This window comes from Podarcis gaigeae (assembly GCF_964106915.1).
Source record: "Podarcis gaigeae genome assembly, chromosome: 1".
NCBI classification, from domain to species: Eukaryota; Metazoa; Chordata; class Lepidosauria; order Squamata; family Lacertidae; genus Podarcis; species Podarcis gaigeae.
This window is the reverse complement of record NC_139678.1, coordinates 52,603,404-52,619,265: the sequence shown is the minus strand read 5'-3', so window position 1 is coordinate 52,619,265 and position 15,862 is coordinate 52,603,404. Positions and strand designations below refer to the sequence as shown.

Genomic DNA, 15,862 nt, shown 5'->3' with positions numbered 1-15,862 from the left:
TTTCTTTGCTCCACATCCCACACAGATCCACACTTGTGACCCTTCACTCTTTCAAAGCTGTTCTCTGAATGGTATCCTGCTGAGGGTGACACACACAAAACCCTGAGATGTCATGCACATTTCTTGCTGTGACATCTTGTCCCTGGGGAAATTGCAAATATGGAAATAGAGGGAGGAGGGGAACCTGTGGTCATGAAGCTCAGTGATGCAACACAGCAAGCCATTGTTCAGGTGGAATGTCCTTGTGTTTTGTTAGGTAGCTGTGGATTCATTTTTTTAACAGATTAAGTGTGGGCTCAACATGCTAATAATCTGATTTAATATCCAGGCTATTTTAAACAAGAGATGAATGTTATTTTCTTTTTTTAAATAAATGTTTTATACTGTATCACACACAGAAGCAACTAGTGCAAAAGATATGCTTGGTGAGTGTGTGTGTGTGTTACTGTGTTATTTGGGGGACTTGGGGGGAAGACATTGAATTCCTTTGTGGCTTGTTCTTCTTTGGAGAGGAAGTCATGTCTTAACCAGGAATGACTTTTGGAGAGGGGATGCGGAGCTACAGACTGTAGTTGCATGACAAGGAAAAGGCACAGTACACATACATGTACATTGAACTAATCCATGCATTTCTAATCTCATTCACACATGACACTAAAAACTGATTCTGGGGCTAAGGTCTGGTGAGTCCACACCTAGGCAAAGAGTACAGTGCATCATGCCCACATCATTTGGGTGGGAAAGCATCACTTGCCACCGACAATCTTGAAACTCAGACCTTTTCGGTTTTCCACATTTTGAGTCTGTAGCGTGTAAAAGCGGCCTTCTCTTTTTAACACAGCAGAGGGGAGGGACAACGAAAACCCACAGGCTCCTTGCCTTCGTGCCATCTATGACTGAGGACAAAGGCAGCCAGGACCAATTGCATTAGCGGCAGGAACCAGGTCAAGTTGCTTTCCTCCTCATCCCTCCTTTCCTCCCTGGGAGGAGTTGGGGCGAGAGGCAGGGGGCTTGGCCATGTAAACTGAGTAACAGAGGGCCAGACATCAGCTGGGAGTGATTGTATGATTCTCTTCCATCTGACTGCATGGCCAGGAGGAATATATGAGCAGATGCAGCCTCCTTCGGAGCCGCTTTGCTCGGAGGCAGTCTGTATGCAGCCACCACTGAGAACAGCCTTGCTCGGTTGTATGTCTGAGGAGAGTGCGAGCTTCATTGGGGCTGAGCGGGGCTGCCATATGGAGATCTATTTGACTGGCTGCCCTGTGGAAATTTGACCTAGTTCTGAAAGCCCATTACAAATGCTTCAAGTGCCAGCTTTGTCCCCAGCGTGACACTCTCAAGCTTGTGCAGTCGAGTGCTGGGTACTTTGTGCTTGCAGAATTCGGAAGAGGAGCTTTATTTAAAAGAGCTTGACAGGGACAGGCTGGCAGTGTGGTTAAGCGCAGTAACTGGGCCATCCCGCTTAAGTGAGCTCATGAACTGGTGCAAGCTGCAGTCAGAGAGATCTCCCGCTTTACTGGCCTAGACAGGCACAGTAATCAGATCTGGGGGGGGGGGGGGAGAGAAACCTGTGACCCAGTTGCATTGCCGTCAGAGGGAATTTGCTTCATTTGCAGATCTGGAGGTTCACTAATACACATCTATTGATCATCTATCTGTCTATCATCTATCTATTTTTATTGACTTATAGAAATGTGTACAAACTTACACAAAACCATACAAACAACAACAAAACCATACACAGAGCATATTCAATGTAAAAACAAAATAAAGAGATGCAGTTACATATGGCCACATTTTTAAGATGAATTTATATAGCCCAACCGCAATGAGGAGTGAGTCATGGGAGGGGTACGTCTATGACTCTCCCTATTTATATAATAAAAATATGGGTACCAGTGTGCGTCAAAAATGTCTCATTTGGCTTTGCTCCAGACTACACATTTTTGTCTGACCAGGCGTTCAGATAAAGCAATGTTCCATATATTAGTAAATCATGCCTCCCACATAGGAAGTTTTGATGATTTCTTGTATTGGGCTATTGCCAGTTTGGCTGACAATAGTAACGTAAGCATTAGGTTTTCATAAGTTGCAGGAAAATTGACATTGTTCTCTAAAGAAAGAAGGGCTATGGAGGCACATTAGCTGCTCTGATTGGAAAAACCCAGCTTCAGAACGGTTGAATCTCCTCACATTCCCACCGCTAATACGCTAATTTTTAGTTAACATCCTCTGGGAGGATCCTGACCTGAACTGGTCTCCTTTAGCTATGATTCTTATGGCATAAACCAAAGGTGGGGAGCCCCGGGAGTGGGGGGGGGGGTGTGTGAGAGGCGGAGTGCAAAAAATGAGAGTTGAGCAGAAGATGTTCAAGATGTTTTCAAGCTGAGGCAGCCAACTGACCACTCTCTCTACAGAGCCTTCCCTCAGGAAAGGAAGCAGGAGGGGGGAGGGGAAGGATGTTTTAGGTGCTTGACCCAGTATGGTGCCCACCCAGCCCTTCAGAAAATGATGATTTGTCTGAAGAGGAGATGATCTAGGGACTTAGCCAGTCCATCCAGAAACAGTAAACCCTTGCTTGTTATGAAGCTCTGGAGTGTGTGTGTGTGTGTGTGTGTGTGTGTATATATATATATATATATATATATGCAGGTTTTGGTGTCCTCGGGTGTCTTCCCGTGTAAAAGTTGGGGTGTCTAGGCGACGTTTCGACGAGGTCTCACTCATCATCTTCAGGCGTTTCTCGTAGGTTCTTGTCAGCTGGAAGGTTTCCTCCCCGTAGAGGTAAGATATTTGCTTTCGTAGATTTTCACGGGTACAGGAATGCAGGTTTTGGTGTCCTCGGGTGTCTTCCCGTGTAAAAGTTGGGGTGTCTAGGCGACGTTTCGACGAGGTCTCACTCGTCATCTTCAGGCGTTTCTCGTAGGTTCTTGTCAGCTGGAAGGTTTCCTCCCCGTAGAGGTAAGATATTTGCTTTCGTAGATTTTCACGGGTACAGGAATGCAGGTTTTGGTGTCCTCGGGTGTCTTCCCGTGTAAAAGTTGGGGTGTCTAGGCGACGTTTCGACGAGGTCTCACTCGTCATCTTCAGGCGAAACGTCGCCTAGACCAGTGTTTCCCAACCTTTTTTGGGCAAAGGCACACTTGTTTCATGAAAAAAATCTCGAGGCACACCACCATTAGAAAATGTTTAAAAAATTAACTCTGTGCCTATATTGACTATATATAAAGTAACTCTCTTTAATAGGAATCAAATAAACACAAAGAAAGTATTTTATAATTACTTTATTATGAAATAGTAAGTAAACAGAAATATGAAAAATTATAAAATACTTTATTCAGTGCGCAACCTGGGCCTGTTTGGCTGAACACAAAGCTGCAGAATTCTGCAAGCAGAATAAATTCCACAGCCCCGATGCATTGGCACCTCGTGCCGTTTGAGTTGCAGAATTTATTCAGCACACAGAAAATGGCCTTTTGGGGGGTGAATGTGGATGAAGCAGGAAGAGAACTTAAAAAAAAAAGGCATGCATGAAATCTAGCCCCAAACACACACACGCACACTTTCCCCAAAGTGGTTGATGACGCAGGATATTTCCACATGCTTCAAAAATGCACATTAAATAAAATGAGAGAGAGGAGTGCACGCACTCACCTGCCAGCCTCGGAGCTGTGGAATGCAGCGACATGAAGCAGTCTGTGTCCTTCCAGGCGCCAACTCAGACCTGCCGCGCTGTTTCGTTCCCCCGGCGTCGCTGCCTTCATCCAGCCGGATGCCTCTCCTGCCCAAGGGACGTGTCAGCAGCCACCCGGCGCAGGACGGCCCCACTTCCTGCTGCCCACAAGGCTTTGGGGTGAGAAACACGGAGGGGCAGGAGAGTGGAGGTTCCCTTAATTGGAAAAAGCAGGGAGGCAGGCTGCTTGATGCCTGCTGAAGGGAATCCCGAAGGCGCGATCGCGCACGCGCAGGCCCAGTAGCGAGCGGCGATGGGATGTGGTAGCAGCGGCGGCACACGAAGTCCCCCAGGCAGCGGAGCAGCTCGCCCGTCGAAGCCTGCACGATCACCCGCCGCGGGGAGCCGGGGGCGGTGGCGCGGTTGCCGGGCAGCGGCGGGGGTGGTGGTGGCGGTCGCTGCTTGCTGCCCTCCTGGGCGGAGGTGGGCACGGTGGGCACCGGCACGGCCAAGGGCCCCTGCTTGGTGCCGTCGGATGTGGGAGCTCGCTCGCTCGCCGCCCCGCGTGTGCTCGCCGAGCATGCGCAGGCCCAGTAGCGAGCGGCGTTAGGATGTAGCGAGCGGCGATGGGGCTAACCGGAGAGGGCGAGCCCCCTCCGCTCCGGCCCTAAAAAGGGCAAGCCACGCCCCCTCCAGCCAGCCGATTGCCTGGCCAGGAGGCGTGGCCGGATGGGATTCCCCTGCTCTCGCGGGGGCTGAGATGGGATTCCCCGCTCACGTGGGGGCGGAAGAGAATCCCCGCTCATGTGGGGAAGGGCGTGATGCCCGCAACCCCACCTCCTGGGGCAGGCCCAGTAGCGAGCGGATGCGCAGGCCCAGTAGCGAGCGGCAATGGGATGTGGGAGCTCGCTCGCTCGCCGCACCGCGTGTGCTCGCCGCCGCCGCCCCGCCTCTCACTGCCCGACTCGCCCGCCTCCACGGAACACAAGGCAAAGTTCCACGGCACACTAGTGTGCCGCGGAACACCGGTTGGGAAACACTGGCCTAGACACCCCAACTTTTACACGGGAAGACACCCGAGGACACCAAAACCTGCATTCCTGTACCCGTGAAAATCTACGAAAGCAAATATCTTACCTCTACGGGGAGGAAACCTTCCAGCTGACAAGAACCTACGAGAAACGCCTGAAGATGACGAGTGAGACCTCGTCGAAACGTCGCCTAGACACCCCAACTTTTACACGGGAAGACACCCGAGGACACCAAAACCTGCATTCCTGTACCCGTGAAAATCTACGAAAGCAAATATCTTACCTCTACGGGGAGGAAACCTTCCAGCTGACAAGAACCTACGAGAAACGCCTGAAGATGACGAGTGAGACCTCGTCGAAACGTCGCCTAGACACCCCAACTTTTACACGGGAAGACACCCGAGGACACCAAAACCTGCATTCCTGTACCCGTGAAAATCTACGAAAGCATATATATATATATATATATATATATATATATATATGCAGGTTTTGGTGTCCTGCATTCCTGTACCCGTGAAAATCTACGAAAGCATATATATATATATATATATATATATATATATATAATTGGTTGTGCCTTTTAACTGAACCTAATACTGTATGAGGGACGCAGGTGGCACTGTGGACCAAACCAGTGAGCCTCTTGGGCTTGCTGATCGGAAGGTCAGCGGTTCAAATCTGTGCAACTGGGTGAGCTCCCGTTGCTCTGCCCCAGCTCCTGCCAACCTAGCAGTTCAAAAGCACACCAGTGCAAGTAGATAAATAGGTACCACTTTGGCAGGAAGGTAAACACCATTTGCGTGCACTCTGGCTTCCATCACGGTGTCCCGTTGCACCAGAAGCGGTTTAGTCATGCTGGCCACGTGACCCAGAAAGCTGTCTGTGGACAAACGCTGGCTCCCTTGGCCTGAAAGCGAGATGACCGCCAACCCCATAGTGGCCTTTGACTGGACATAACTGTCCAGGGATCCTTTACCTTTACCTTTAATACTGTATGGTTATCTGCACATGTTCAACATGGGCTAAATGACTTTTTGAAATCTGTCGGACAAAGAGTGAGTGATCAATACTTAACCCCCCCCCTCTTTTTTTATTCACCAGCTCAGGAAAGAACTGGATATGATTGCTGGCAACCTCATTCAGAATTACAATCCCTATGACGACAAGAATAGGACCCTTGAGAATGCGTGGGACTATGTCCAGTTGCAGGTGAGTGGTCATGCAAGAGTTGATCAGACCAGGGGGAAAGGCTGGCTAATATTCAGTGCTGTGAGGGAGCTGTTATGGGCAGTCTCTGCAGAGATACTGTTGTCCAGCCACTAGGGATTTGGACACAAATTAATTCATAAACAGTTCTGTTTGAAGGCAGCAAACTGATATAAGTTGGAGGAGGGAGTCCTTTGGGGTGGTCTTTTGCCACCCAGCACACTCGCTGTGGGTTAAAGCCTCAGCGCCTAGGACTTGCCGATCGAAAGGTCGGCGGTTCGAATCCCTGCGGCGGGGTGCGCTCCCGCTGCTCGGTCCCAGTGCCTGCCAACCTAGCAGTTCGAAAGCACCTCCGGGTGCAAGTAGATAAATAGGGACCGCTTACCAGCGGGAAGGTAAACGGCGTTTCCGTGTGCGGCTCTGGCTCGCCAGAGCAGCGATGTCACGCTGGCCACGTGACCCGGAAGTGTCTCCGGACAGCGCTGGCCCCTGGCCTCTTGAGTGAGATGGGCGCACAACCCCAGAGTCTGTCAAGACTGGCCCGTACGGGCAGGGGTACCTTTACCTTTACCTTACACTCCCTACCATATTCTCTGTGTGGCCCCTCTGGGGGATGTGCAGAAGGGTGGCCAGCTGAGAACAGTCAGATGCAACATTATTATAGCTTGATCAAAGTACTGGAGGCAGTAGCCTCATTACACTATTATTTGCTCATCTTTCTTTACTGCTATGAGCTTATGGAAAGGCACAAGCAAGAGCCACGTCACTCAGGAGTTATTTTACATGGGCTTGGGGGGGGTGAGGGAGAGAAATGTGTTTGCACGGAACACGAAGCCATGGTTTATTTTAACCAGTGCTATTTTTCTAGAAAAATAGGTGCAGGAACTCACCATGAACGCCTCCCTCGTTCTCTTATAATGGCAATGGCGCCCACCTGAGAGGTGCCGGAACTGAGTTCTGGCGAGTTTAGGCTGAAAAAAAGCCCTGATTTTAACCGTGGTTTGTTCAACAAATCAAGTGTTGCCTCACACAATGAACAAGCAAGCTTTGGCTTTGCTTGGATCACATTCCACTGAGCCCCAGAAACTTGTGATTGCATGAACCTATGACTGTTGAATTTGTGACTGCCATGGTTTGCATCCTCATAATGACTCGCTTTGAGCCACCTTGGGTTTGCAAACGATGGCAGCAATCTGCACCCCTCTCAGCTCAGTGGTGGTGCTATGCCTCCAGCTGACTGGCGTGTGTTGTCCCCAGATCAATATTAAGTGACACACATGTGAAGCAGGGGTGTGTGTGTGTGTGTGTTGCTGAAGACAGAACTTTCCTGGTATGTGATTTAATTCCATGGGATATTTCTAGATGCAGTGGAGGTACAAGTGTGTGTGTTATTTTAAAGCAAATCCTTTCAGGAATCTTGAAACTCTTTTCTTTTGTCAATTATTATATAAATAGCTAAACCTCTTGCTTTGGGGACAAGAAGGCCGAAACCCTTCTGACTTCCATCTGGTGTGTGCCTGTGTGTGTGTGTGTGTGTGTGTGTGTGTGTGTGTGTGTTTCTTGGCAAACGCTTTGCATACATCAGGCTTGCACAACTCGGGACTTGCCAGGCTGAACTTGGCTCGCCAGCCATGCAGTATAAGATCTGCCAGATGTTTGGTACCTCTCTGTGTGCTTTCAGGCCCTGGCAGGCAGAACACAATGCGTGGCTGGTGGGAAACAGCAAAAAAGAAAAACGGGATGCGTTTCGGTTATCATACTTGGCTAGTGAGCAGCAGTTGGCAGACCTGGTAGGTCACAAGTTGTGCCAGCCTGGCTTGGAGCATTGTGGCAGACAGGTCAGTAGGCTAAAGTTCTTAAGGCTTTATATAAGCATTGCATTGGAACAAACGGTTAGGTTCACATAGAGGTTGCTTCCTTTCTGCTCACCCTTCAGCCTTCACTCTTGTGTGTGTGTTCTGGGTAAGTGCTTCCATGCTCATTGAGCTACAAGTGAGCCTTCGGTCTCTTATACAAGAATATGAAAAACTGAGCATAAGTTTTTGAACTTGTGGCTCTCTTTTTTTAAATCTAGGTGCTCAGTAATATACTGGCTCTGAAACTTCATGCCCATAGTCATAATAACAAACAGCTCAACTGTTTTCCATGTTGTGCGCATACACCCCCCCACCCCCCCACCGTATTTTTTGCTCTATAAGACTCACTTTTTCCCTCCTAAAAAGTAAGGGGAGATGTTTGTGTGTCTTATGGAGCGAATGCTGGCTGCACAGCTATCCCAGAAGCCAGAACAGCAAGAGGGATTGCTGCTTTCACTGCACAGAGATCCCTCTTGCTGTTCTGGCTTCTGAGATTCGGAATATATTTTTTCTTGTTTTCCTCCTCCAAAAACTAGGTGCGTCCTGTGGTCTGGTGCGTCTTACAGAGCGAAAAATACGGTATATATACACTTACACACACACACACACACACCCTCACCCTCCAATGCAACTAAACATTCAGAGCCCCATTTGGCTCTGCAGATTTAAGTCCCAGCTCAGACATAGACATAGGCAACAAATCATGTCTTGGCCATTGTGAATAGGATTTGCTCCCTGGGCTTTCTTTCCCCCTAGGATACTAGGATTTGTTTCCTTGCTCAAGCAAACCATTGGTTGCACCAGAAATGTCTTTCTCTTGCTGCTGCTGCCCCACAATAAATCTGGCTGAATCAAGACCTCCAATCAAATATTTGGGGCAGATGGACTCAGATATTTATCTTGAGACTAATCTGACCTTTAAAGGCCAAAGGTTCCCCACCCTGCCAATAGGCTGTGGGCTAAGACAGCCTTCCCCAAGCATGCTGGCCAGGGCTGAGAGGAATTGCAGTCCAACACATTTGGAGGGTTGGGGAAAGCTGAACTAAGATTTGTCTGTCTGATAGTAGTTTGCTTTTAATATCTTCCTCCCCCTTCTCCACAGCTGGTCTTGTTTAATTTGTTGGTGATGAGGAGAGAGTAGGTGACAAGCGCCATCTTCTGGTGACTTGCTGTCTTAACAATTGGCATTCTGGTTTGAGGTGGCATGTACGAATGGAGCTGAGCTGTTGTCTTATCTTTAAATTACTAGCACTCTGAAAATTCAGAACTCTGGGTTGGATCCAGAGGCGCGAGAGCAGAATTAATTCTGGGACTGCAATGTTCTATGAACTGATGTGCGAGAGGTTGCGGAAGACAACGTGGGTTTATTAAGCTTGTGTCTGTTTCTCATTTTTACAATCTTAAATTCATTAAATTAAATTTCTGCAGCAATTTGCAATATTTTTTTAAAAATCCTCATGAAAATTCTTCAGTATTTTAGTGTGCTTTTCTCCTTTTGTTCCGGACCAATGCACACATTTTTGCAAGCTGTTTCTCCTAATATACTACATTTACGTATATGTTATTTTTACCAATATATTCCTTTTTATGTGTGTACTGTTTCCTATATGCATTTATGTAAACATTGTTCGGCTGGAGAACCACATAACAAAATGCAGTGTGAATTTTGAAGGTGGCTGTGTTTTGGTTCTCAGATTGTTTTAGAGTTTGAATTTGATAGATTTGACTTCCGTGTGGACGGAATCGAATTCCTCCCCTACCTTTAAGACACAGTGATTTCTTTCTTCAATGGCAGCTGTCTTGCTGTGGCTGGGCTGCACCGGAAAATTGGAAAAACAACACTTTCCTCCAGGACGGAAACCAGACATCCTACCCTTGCTCTTGCGGCAATGACTCGACCAACTCCCTCCCAGAAACAGGCTTCTGCTCTTTGGGTACTGTTTCCAACACCACAACGGTTGAGGACTGGCCTGTAAGAAAGCAGGTGAGTGTGTCTGACAATGGACAATCTTAATCCCATTGCAGGAGGTTGTATAAGGGCAGGTGTAGCTAAGCCTCATTTTAGGGGCCTGATCTGCCAACTCAAGCAATTTTTCCTGGCCACCCAACACCCGACCAGTTTGGTGGCAGCACCAGAAAGGGGTGGAAACAGTTTTTTAAGTAGGTGCAACACTGGAATGGGCAGAGCACGGTGCCCAGTTGAAGAGGCAGTTGCAGATTGCTGCCTCCCCTATTGTCAGATTGATCATTTGAGTGGAGAGCATGCAATAGCCCCTCTCCCCCAACTGATCCATGCAGATCAGCTGAGGAAGGGAGGGGTGTGTGTACCTCTGCATGTTGCCATGTGGGTGTCCAGGGTGGCCACACCCAGGTTTGGCCAGTCCAACCCCTGTCATGAGGCTCCCAGCGGATTTATCAAGGGTGAATGTGGCCCTTGGTCAAGAAAGTGTATCTATCCCTGTATGAGTTTTCCTGACCTTAAAAAAAGATGGTAGGCTGGAATATGCCAACAAGGTGCAGGCTATGTCACTTCTTCTACTAAGATATTGCTGTTTTCTGTATGGACCTAATTTAACACAATGTCTGGGACAGAATCTCGAAATCACGCCCCCCCCCCCCCCAAGGAAAAAGACCTCTTCCTGAGACACAGAAGAGTTGCCACCAATCAGAGTAGATAATATGAAGCTGGGTGGACAATGGTATAAAGCCTTTTCCCATGCTCCTATCTGAACAAACCCCACCTTGCTAATAAATGGGGACGGGAAGTGAGGATTATTTTGCATGGCGTTAAATGCTTGGCAAGTCATTTTTCTTCTCCTTTGGTTTACCCCCAGGGCTGTAGGGAAGGTGTGCAGAACTGGCTACAGGAGAATCTTGGCATCATTCTTGGAGTCTGTGCAGGGGTTGCTGTCATTGAGGTAAGATTCCTCCCCCCGACACACATGCTGTTTAATAGAATGCATCCTGGACGGATGGATCTTGTACTTAGAAACAAGGGACACAAGGCATGTGAGCTCCACACACCAACATTGCTCATCTGGTTCCATCATTACATACAGTGTTATGCAGTTGTGGTGGCTTCTGAGTTGTAGGTGCTTCACCATCTCAGAGCAGCGTAAGTGTGTGCAGAGTCTGGACTGTAATTGTCTCGTGCTGACAACTCCTTTCCCATTTCTTACCCAAAACACTTGCTGGAAGTTAACACTTTTAAGATTGCGTTGCTTTCTTTCCCTTTGTTTTCTCTCATACAGGGGTCTTGCCAAAACAGCCAGCACTGCAATTAGATGTAAAAAATCTAGCCTTCCCTAATTAATGGAGTCTGCTGTCAGGGACTGTGCTGAGGAGGGCTGCACTGAGGAAGAATGGTGGGAGCCTCCCCCTCCCCCTGCTCCTGAATCTTCCCAGGAGCAGGAGGACAGTATAGATTTGGAACAGTGGTTTGCAGAGGGACATAGTTCAGAAGGCAGAAGCTGGGAAATACTGGATGGGGAACAGCTAGGAGAAGCACTGAGAAGGAGAGAGTGAACAGATTCACAGTCTCTGGACAGCATTCCTCCACCACCCGCCCCAAAGTCGAGAAGAACTCAGAAAGTGGCAGAACAGAAAGCTCAGAGGGTGCAAGCTCAGATTACAAAACGTAGAAGTGACGTAGATTAATAGGGACAGAAGGGGGTGGGCTCCTTAATTGGGAGCACCGCCATTATTAGTAGATGTGTTCTTTGTTCTCTTACTGTGATTATTAAAATTTGTAACCTGTAAGAAGACTCCTTTTCCTTTGTTCTGCTTATCTACTGCCGTGGGGGAGAAAACTGATTCCCTGAAGCCTGACATCTGCTACTTATGAACTGAACCTGCAATGCTAAGAGGCTTTCTTGCCCAGTTTCACTTTATTGCAGTGCTCAGCTTAACAATAAAAGCTTTTTTTAATGAATAAAGAGCGGGGGGACTACCGATTATTTTTTATCTTATTCCTTAAATGAATAGCTTGTCTTTCCTCCTGAAAGTGGGCCGAGGCAACAAACAAAAGATAAAACAATGTCTGGTGTGGTGCAGTGATTGCAGTATTGGACTGGTCTGTAGATGTCCAGGGTTGAAATCCCCACTCAGCCCTGAAACTCTTCCGGCCAGCAGCTGCCTCTTTCAGCCAAACCTACCTCACAGGGCGGGGAAATGGGAATTAGCACAGGGATCCCTCAACCCCAGGGTGCTTGCAACCTACTGTCTCTTTGACCAGCTTCATTTTTTGCTTACTCTTTGTAGCTCCTGGGGATGATTCTCTCGATCTGCCTCTGCAAGAACATACACACTGAAGACTACACCAAAGTGCCCAAGTACTGAGACTGCTGGCCTCAAGAGCTGTCCCGGAGCTAACGGGGCATTTCCTCCCTCGTACCCAGACTGTCTTCATCACTTACCATTCCTCCTGTGGCATCCAGCATTGCTATGGATCTATTAGGCTGCACCGCGGCTATGAATTCTCTGAGGGATCAGGGGCTTGGGCAGCCCCTCCTGTCTCTTGACTGTTCTTCCATGAAGCTGGCCATTTTAAAGTCTTTCTCCGCTCGTGTGATGCCCTGCACCTTTCCTGCCAGCAGCACGCTAAACAGCCTCTTTGTTTTTATCCACTTCTGCCCCGTTGTGACTAAGCGTAAAATGCTCCTTTTTCTTTTGCAGCTGTCTGCTACCATTGCTTTGTGTATTAATTTCCACTAGGAAGAACATTTGGGGGCTTTAGCTGTTGTCGGTGGTTTGGGGGTCTCTCCTAAAGAAATACATGCAGTAGAAAGGATAATCCTTTCTCTAACCTGACACCCTGGCCTTCCTTAAACTCGCTTCCTCAGATCTGTTGAATTGTGTCTCTTGAATAGTTTTGCATAGTTCTGCTATAGCCCCCCCCCCCACAAGAAATGTTCCCTTTTCACTTACTGCACCATCTTCAGTGACTTCAATCTGATGGAGGAGTGGCCCAGGCCCAGGCTTATGATGTCACCAGCTAGTAGTTACAGGGGTGTTGACTTGGGAGATTGGATTTTTGTACAAAACAAAACAAACCTTATCTTCTCTGCCACACTCTTCCTCCTTTCTGAATCTGGTTAGCTTGGAGGCACTTTAGAGACCACACCCTATAGCATACGTGAGTCTGCGCAGGCTCACTGGAATATGTTCTTTGGTTGCCAACTTTTTTTAGAGGCGATGCGTAATAATGTGTTGTGGTAAAAGAATATCTAGGATCGATGGCTTTTTCATACCAGTGATGGCAGGGGAGCATTTGCTCTGACCCTTAACTTGTGTAGCGACTCCTTCCTGTTAAACAGAGGTTTGGGTGCCATCTTTAATTCAGAGACTCTTTGTAGCAGGAAGCCTTTGTCTCGGTGTTTCACTAGGAAATATGTTTTGCATCCAACAGCCATACTAGATTCTGCTCCAGGACTGAGAGCAGGGAGGGCAATGCAATCCCATGAGGGGAATCCCTTGCTTTGGGGACAGCAAAACTCCGGTAAGGCCTGTGGAAAAAAGAGGGGCAGGTGGTAGTCTCATCCAGATTAAGTGATTGCTGCTGAGCCACACGGCACTCACTGACTGTTGCATGGAAGGCTTCCATTTTAGCACTAAGATGGCACTTAATGTAAACTTTCAAATTTGGACAAAGGATTTCCTCTTTTTTTTTCTTCATATGCTGAGAGTTCTTAATCTCCTTGAATGCACAGGCCAGCAGGGCGCATCCTAGCACAACACAGGAAGACTTGTGGAGGGGAGAGTCTACAGGAAGGCATGAACGATTGCCCTGTGTGGAGATTTTTTAACAGGCTTGAGGTGGTCTAAAGTACAAGTCCCAAACCTGAGAAGAGCCTCGCATATCTCCATGCACCCCAGAAAACATTTGCTCCTAGTTCTTTAATAATGACTGGTCGTGACAAATCCAAGAAAAAGCTATTAATAATTTGTTTTGTTTTGAGGGTAGAGTTGAGTGCAGGAAGAGCACCATCAAGGAATCCACCTGCCCCATGTTGAGTCCCTTCCTCATTTAAAAGCAAACAAAGCTTGCAAAAGGGATTTCCCTGGGAGTGATTGTTTTTGCTCTTCTCACCTCCAGCCTGGTCTTTCCTTTTCCTTTTTCCTTTTTTTTTTTTTTTTTTTTGGAATTGATTGTAAAGCTAGGTTTTATATTCACCTCTTGTGCTTCGATTGATAAGCCGCTTCGATTGATAAGCTGTTTATGCTATGGTTCTTCTCTTGGATTCAGCGCTGAGCGGAAGGAAAGCTGACCCCCTTCTGGATTTCTCCTTTTGTTTTTAGAAACCTCTTCCAAATGGAAGAAATGCATGTACAGATTTAAACAAGTAATGGGTGGGTATTTCAGTAATAAAAAGATTTGCTTAAAAAAAAGTGTCTTGTCGTTGTGTCAAATACTATTGAAGTGGCCTTAAATATGTTTAGGGTGCTAAGAGAAGAACGGGGATCTGTATTGTAGAATAGCGAGTGTCAACATTGCTTATGCTGATTAGTTTTCATTTCACAAACAGAACTCGTGAGTGTGTGTGTGTGTAGTTCATATACAGTGGTACCTCAGGTTACATACGCTTCAGGTTACAGACTCCGCTAACCCAGAAATAGTGCTTCAGGTTAAGAACTTTGCTTCAGGATGAGAATAGAAATCGTGCTCTGGCGGCACAGTGGCAGCAGAAGGCCCCATTAGCTAAAGTGGTGCTTCAGGTTCAGAACAGTTTCAGGTTAAGAATGGACCTCCGGAACGAATTAAGTACTTAACCCGAGGTACCACTATGTTAAGTAAATTTTTGAACAACGGGCTTGATAGGAATTGCAGAACGCTTAATAATTCAAACGGCACAAGACATAGGATTGCATTTGATAATGGTGGAAATGCTTGTTACCAAAATCCTTGGATAATAAGCATGAGCAGTCTGGTCACCTTACTCCTACGTAACTGTCAACCAGTAATCTTTAGCATGTGTTTAATAATACCATTTCCTACCCACTAGGGGGTGCTGGTGCTGTATGAAAATATAGTAATGTATAAGACAGCAGCCCTTCCTCAATTGTCTTGTTCTTGGCATTGAATTTGTTCACTTGGATGCATGTTAACTAGACTCTCCTACTTTAGACTATCAATTGGTGTACTTTCTCTGCCCTTTCCTAAGAATTGCTGGTGTTCTTTACACACTCCCCACTGAATTCTTAAGTGCCGCAGGCACTTATTTAGTAAATAAGCCTTTCTAGGAGTTAAGAGTCCAGAAATGGGATATTTCCTACTCCTGAGGTACATCTTCTGTACTGTAATTGTTCTTGGAGAGCAGAGGAGGGCGCTAGACCTTACAGCTAATACCTGAACAGTGTCAGTTTAGACAAAGAGGGTAAACACCCAAACTGAATATGGAAAAGTGCAAGATTTTAATGGTGCATAACAGTGCGCGACAAAGGAGTTGAGATGTCCTCTTAAGTAAACCCAATTTTGTGTGTGACTAGATGACACTGTTTGAAAGTTGTAGTCTGTGATTAGCTAATGCTATAGATCCATGTTAGGACAAACATGGATGATTAAGGGCTTATGCATGTCCTCTTTCTCCTTTTTTTAATTACTAGGAGGGGGCATAGCAACAGGCAAAAATAGTTGAGAACCTCATTCCCTCCACACTTCTCCATTCCTTTCTCCTACAGCAAGTTTGCTCTTGAGGGGTTTTAAAAAAAATTAAAAAATTGGAGAACTGACATTCACAATTTAGTGTAGTTTGCTTCTTAAGGACACGACAACAAAGAATTCTAAAGTTGATTCCACAGTGGCTATTACTTTGGAAATCACCATTCATCGTTCTCTCACCTTTTGAAGTCTCCATCCAAATCTCCATAAAATTCTGTGTTGTCTTTCTTCTCTCTCTTTCCACCCCTAGGACCTTATTGCTGGTTACTTTCTCCCCTGTTTAAATGCAATTGCAATACCAGCCTGTGTAGTGTGGAGGGCAAAACACTATGGAGGGCTACTGTGTCTTTTATTAGAACCTTCCTGTTTGTCATTACTAGTCCTGTGCTTTTATTTAGCAAAGGTAGGTCATTTCTAAAGAAATGCCCCCTAA

The 15,862-nt window shown here is 46.9% G+C and overlaps 1 protein-coding gene across 4 annotated transcripts in view; it reads left to right on the top strand.

Moving 5' to 3' along the window:
• The window catches only part of CD82 (CD82 molecule), a 67,533-nt gene extending 53,374 nt beyond the window's left edge, over positions 1-14,159 (top strand). For all 4 annotated transcript variants that reach the window (XM_083752745.1, XM_083752746.1, XM_083752747.1 and 1 more), the window contains 4 exons: positions 5,812-5,919; positions 9,568-9,756; positions 10,607-10,690; positions 12,033-14,159. In XM_083752745.1, coding sequence (XP_083608871.1) covers positions 5,812-5,919; positions 9,568-9,756; positions 10,607-10,690; positions 12,033-12,110 — 459 coding nt within the window. In that variant the 3' untranslated portion in view covers positions 12,111-14,159. The remainder of the gene's footprint in view (positions 1-5,811; positions 5,920-9,567; positions 9,757-10,606; positions 10,691-12,032) is intronic.
• The last annotated feature ends 1,703 nt before the right edge of the window (positions 14,160-15,862 follow it).